Here is a 6,000-nt window from a genome sequence, read left to right on the forward strand (position 1 = left end):
TTCTATAAGCACTGATATGGAGGAGCTGTAACCACATTAGGTTAACTGTGTGTGTGTGTGTGTGTGTGTGTGTGTGTGTGTGTGTGTGTGTGTGTGTGTGTGTGTGTGTGTGTGTGTGTGTGTGTGTGTGTGTGTGTGTGTGTGTGTGTGTGTGTGACTGTAATCACATGAAGCTGGCTCTAGAGTCTGTGTGTGTGTGTGTGTGACTGACTTGACACATAGTTAGTTAGTAGCTGCATCCTGTGTCAGTCTGATTTAGCTGTGTCTGTGTTTATAAACATTTAAACGAGCGCCAGGTGGATTGTTTATGAAGTTAACGAGCTCTGGCCTGAGGATCAAAGAGGTTACCACGGCGATAGGGGCCCCCGGCAGGCTGAGACAGACAGAAATGTGGAGAAAAAGAGCCATTTTCTGCCTCTGCACCGGTCTCACAATTAGGCCTAGCATGAGAAAACAGTAACTCCTATCAGAACAAAACACAGATCAACGTTGCTCTAAGGACTTAATGAAAATTTCGGTACGATTTGGTGTTTCTACAGTAAATATTTTGGCGACGCTGGCAGTTTTAAAACATCAGGCCGTTCTGCTCCTCTCAGAAAATATTTGTATTGGACTCAATGAGGAGCAGGGACAGACGTGGCCGCACTCAGAGGCTGATTCTGTAAGTTCTGTAAGTCTCTCTGATATTTTGAGCACATGACATGAGAGATAACAAGTTTGTCTTACAAATTCTGAAAAAATTATGTCTCTGGAGTGTAAATTGTGGCCGTGCTGACAGTTTATCCAGAAAAAATACAGAATGTTTCTTCACTCTCTCCCACTCTAACCGATGATGTCACGCACTCTGACACGAACATTCCATGCAATACACACCCATTAAAAACTCATAATTTCTCCAAAAATGATCATGGTCATTGATCAGGGATTGATCAAAAACTATATGACCTATCAAAACGTGGAGTAATACGACAATACACAAGACTTGTGTCTACTGTTTAAAGTTTAAATGAAGTCTCTAGGTCAAAGTATGCCTGAGCAGTAGACGTTTGTTAAACTCCAATGATTGGTCTTTTTCGCTCTTTTTTTTTCGCCCGTCCCATTGACTTACATGCAAATTTTTTGTCCCTGCAGCTATTTCATAGCTGTTGGGACCAGTGCCCGGTGCGATTGCCCGCGGCCCTAATAAGAAAAAATCCACACAATAACAGTAGTGCCCGGTGCGATTGCCCGCGGCCCTAACTAGAAAATTTCCTCTCGGGAAATTTTGAATGGGCCACGGGAGCTACTGCGGGTTGTGCCATCTCTGTCAACATGGGAATCAAACCCACGATCTTAAGGTCAAGACAGAGCTGATCAGACAGACACATGATCATCTTTCTATAAGCACTGATATGGAGGAGCTGTAACCACATTAGGTTAACTGTGTGTGTGTGTGTGTGTGTGTGTGTGTGTGTGTGTGTGTGTGTGTGTGTGTGTGTGTGTGTAGGTGTGTGTGTGTGTGTGTAACTGTAATCACATGAAGCTGGCTCTAGAGTCTGTGTGTGTGTGTGTGACTGACTTGACACATAGTTAGTTAGTAGCTGCATCCTGTGTCAGTCTGATTTAGCTGTGTCTCTGTTTATAAACATTTAAACGAGCGCCAGGTGGATTGTTTATGAAGTTAACGAGCTCTGGCCTGAGGATCAAAGAGGTTACCACCGCGATAGGGGCCCCCGCAGGCTGAGACAGACAGAAACGTGGAGAAAAAGAGCCATTTTCTGCCTCTAAACCGGTCTCACATTTAGGCTTAGCATGACAAAACGGTAACTCCTATCAGAACAAAACACAGATCAACGTTGCTCTAAGGACTTAATGAAAATTTCGGTACGATTTGGTGTTTCTACAGTAAATATTTTGGCGACGCTGGCAGTTTTAAAACATCAGGCCGTTCTGCTTCTCTCAGAAAATATTTGTATTGGACTCAATGAGGAGCAGGGACAGACGTGGCCGCACTCAGAGGCTGATTCTGTCAATTCTGTAAGTCTCTCTGATATTTTGAGCACATGACATGAGAGATAACAAGTTTGTCTTACAAATTCTGAAAAAATTATGTGTGTAGAGTGTAAATTGTGGCCGTGCTGACAGTTTATCCAGAAAAAATACAGAATGTTTCTTCACTCTCTCCCACTCTAACCGATGATGTCACGCACTCTGACACGAACATTCCATGCAATACACACCCATTATAAACTCATAATTTCTCCAAAAATGATCATGGTCATTGATCAGGGATTGATCAAAAACTATATGACCTATCAAAACGTGGAGTAATACGACAATACACAAGACTTGTGTCTACTGTTTAAAGTTTAAATGGAGTCTCTAGGTGAAAGTATGCCTGAGCAGTAGACGTTTGTTAAACTCCAATGATTGGTCTTTTTCGCTCTTTTTTTTTCGCCCGTCCCATTGACTTACATGCAAATTTTTTGCGCAGTTTTTCGCGACTATGTCGCGAAAAATTCGTAAACTGTTGAGACAAGTAATAGCACCCCGATCCCGATCAAACCGCACGTTTTGATATATAATTTGTCCTGCAACTCGAAGAGTTGCAGGACTAGTAGCAAATCGAAAATCGTCCGGAAGATGAAGGAGAACTAGAAAATTTCCTCTCGGGAAATTTTGAATGGGCCACGGGAGCTACTGCGGGTTGTGCCATCTCTGTCAACATGGGAATCAAACCCACGATCTTAAGGTCAAGACAGAGCTGATCAGACAGACACATGATCATCTTTCTATAAGCACTGATATGGAGGAGCTGTAACCACATTAGGTTACCTGTGTGTGTGTGTGTGTGTGTGTGTGTGTGTGTGTGTGTGTGTGTGTGTGTGTGTGTGTGTGTGTGTGTGTGTGTGTGTGTGTGTGTGTGTGACTGTAATCACATGAAGCTGGCTCTAGAGTCTGTGTGTGTGTGTGTGACTGACTTGACACATAGTTAGTTAGTAGCTGCATCCTGTGTCAGTCTGATTTAGCTGTGTCTGTGTTTATAAACATTTAAACGAGCGCCAGGTGGATTGTTTATGAAGTTAACGAGCCCTGGCCTGAGGATCAAAGAGGTTACCACGGCGATAGGGGCCCCCGCAGGCTGAGACAGACAGAAACGTGGAGAAAAACAGCCATTTTCTGCCTCTAAACCGGCCTCACAATTAGGCTTAGCATGACAAAACGGTAACTCCTATCAGAACAAAACACAGATCAACGTTGCTCTAAGGACTTACTGAAAATTTCGGTACGATTTGGTGTTTCTACAGTAAATATTTTGGCGACGCTGGCAGTTTTAAAACATCAGGCCGTTCTGCTCCTCTCAGAAAATATTTGTATTGGACTCAATGAGGAGCAGGGACAGACGTGGCCGCACTCAGAGGCTGATTCTGTAAGTTCTGTAAGTCTCTCTGATATTTTGAGCACATGACATGAGAGATAACAAGTTTGTCTTACAAATTCTGAAAAAATTATGTCTGTAGAGTGTAAATTGTGGCCGTGGTGGCAATTTATCCAGAAAAAAAACAGAATGTTTCTTCACTCTCTCCCACTCTAACCGATGATGTCACGCACTCTGACACGAACATTCCATGCAATACACACCCATTATAAACTCATAATTTCTCCAAAAATGATCATGGTCATTGATCAGGGATTGATCAAAAACTATATGACCTATCAAAACGTGGAGTAATACGACAATACACAAGACTTGTGTCTACTGTTTAAAGTTTAAATGGAGTCTCTAGGTGAAAGTATGCCTGAGCAGTAGACGTTTGTTAAACTCCAATGATTGGTCTTTTTCGCTCTTTTTTTTTCGCCCGTCCCATTGACTTACATGCAAATTTTTTGCGCAGTTTTTCTCGACTACGTCGCGAAAAATTCGTAAACTGTTGAGAAAAGTAATAGCACCCCGATCCCGATCAAACCGCACGTTTTGATATATAATTTGACTAGTAGCGAATCGAAAATCGTCCGGAAGATGAAAAATAATAAAAACTAGGAAAAAATCCACACAATAACAGTAGTGCCCGGGCTTCGCCCGGGCACTGGTCCCTGCAGCTATTTCATAGCTGTTGGGACCAGTGCCCAGTGCGATTGCCCGTGGCCCTAATAATAATAATAAGAAAAAATCCACACAATAACAGTAGTGCCCGGGCTTTGCCCGCGGCCCTAACTATGAGTTGGTCTTAATGTCTTCCACACACGTACAGAATTGCATCAACATAGAGACTTTCCATGTAGGCTATCACTGTTACACTGCACATGTCTGACAGGATGTGTACACCTCAGAAACACAGGGACACGCAGCCGGCCGTAAGGAAACAACACTTACTATTCAGGATTCATGATAAGTCAGGCCGCTGCAGGTCACACAACAAAATGAAAACTCGCTGAAATAGAATCCTGAAGCTGAAAACTGTCAGAATATCTCCAGCTCTGTGATGTTGTGTCCCGTTCTGTTGTGCCTGTCTCTATCTGTTCTCTGGAGGGCAAATGGCAGAACAAGCCGGAGCTGCCTATCTCGTGAGCTAACTGATGAGCTGACTGGTCCAGGTGCATTATTTATTGATAAAGAGCGGATCAGGTTACACCGGGGACAGCACCTGGACCCGAGACACCTAACACACACACTCTGCGTCGCTGAATACAGCAACCCTTTGGCTCTGCACCTGAAACCTTCGGCTGATTCCTCTCTGTTGTCTTGATTTGGTGATGTGTTTGTGATGCAATGATCCTTGCTATTGCTGCGTTGCCTCTGTTGTTGACTGACATCAAACTAACAACGCTGCCTGATGACAAGGAAGACAACAGCAGCTTCTATTTCGGAGAGAAACTGCACACATTTATTTCTGTAATTAGGGCCACGGGCAATCGCACCGGGCACTGGTCCCAACAGCTATGCTGGAAGCATTCACACTATTGTTCTTCTGTTCGGCCATTTTCTTTATACTTTTGACACTTAACTAGTCCTTCATACTTTGTGCTATTTCAACAATTCTCACATCAAAATGTTCAGCCTTTTCGGGACAGGTGTGCTATGACTTTTCTCTTTTCAACTATTCATACTTTTTGCAATATTCAACTATTTCTGATTTTTTTTTTCCCCATAGAGAATGCATTGGAACAGTCTTGAAACTCTTCAAATCTTCTTACTTCTTTCAGCCTTTAAAGCGTCCACATACTTTCAGCTAGAGACTTCATTCAAATTCTGAGCTGTAGACAAACTTCTACTGTATTCATCCTGTATGTACAACTTTTTCATAGCTTGTACCGTTTTTGAGATAAATCCTTTAAAAGCACATGAGGATTTCTGACAAATTTCACACTTTTCAATGAGTGTGTATGGGGTTGGGTCAGAGTGGGTGATGTCATCGTAGAGTGCAGGAGATCCAAAAAAGCGACTGGAACTTTTCTTCTGAAACTGCCAGCAAAGCTACAAATGACACTCTACACTCATGATTTTGGAAACAGTTTGTAGCCACGCTTGTCTTCTTTCTCACAATGCCCTCAAAATGCACAGAGACTCAGAGAATAATTTAAAATATTTTTTAAATGCAGCCTGGGTGCTCTCTCTCTGCCATTCAGCCCAATGCAATTTTCTTCACAGCAGAGTAGCAGGAGCTCAACTTTTTAATTCGCTGGAATGGGCATTATACTTTGTTTGATTTCATCAAAAAATAGTCACAAGTCACAAAAAAGTCCTCTACTTACTTGTTGTGGCTCATTTATACTCTTTTCCTATTTTTTTAAGCATCATTGAAAAATCTCACATTCATGAAAGTCTCAACCTCTCTTATCTACAACTCCATTGTAGTGAAGTGGTTGAGGTGGCTGCTTGCCAACCTCAAGGTCACTGGTTCGAATCCAAGGGGAGCACTCTTGTTATGTTATGTTGAATTCTGCTCCCCTCCCCCACCCTCAATTGGTTACAGGTGTTCATTAAGAGACACATTAATTGCTACTGCCACCATTTGCAGC

The 6,000-nt window shown here is 42.7% G+C and overlaps 1 protein-coding gene across 1 annotated transcript in view; it reads right to left on the minus strand.

Moving 5' to 3' along the window:
• The window catches only part of LOC146971670 (ras-related protein Rab-1B-like), a 49,482-nt gene extending 44,989 nt beyond the window's left edge, over positions 1-4,493 (minus strand). Inside the window, exon 1 of the mRNA XM_085801089.1 lies at positions 4,355-4,493. Within this exon, the coding sequence (XP_085657215.1) occupies positions 4,355-4,368 (14 nt within the window). The 5' untranslated portion in view covers positions 4,369-4,493. The remainder of the gene's footprint in view (positions 1-4,354) is intronic.
• Between the last annotated feature and the right edge of the window lie 1,507 nt (positions 4,494-6,000).

This window comes from Trachurus japonicus, chromosome 16 (genome assembly GCF_045865225.1).
Source record: "Trachurus japonicus isolate A0001 chromosome 16, Traja_1.0".
Classification (NCBI taxonomy): domain Eukaryota; kingdom Metazoa; phylum Chordata; class Actinopteri; order Carangiformes; family Carangidae; genus Trachurus; species Trachurus japonicus.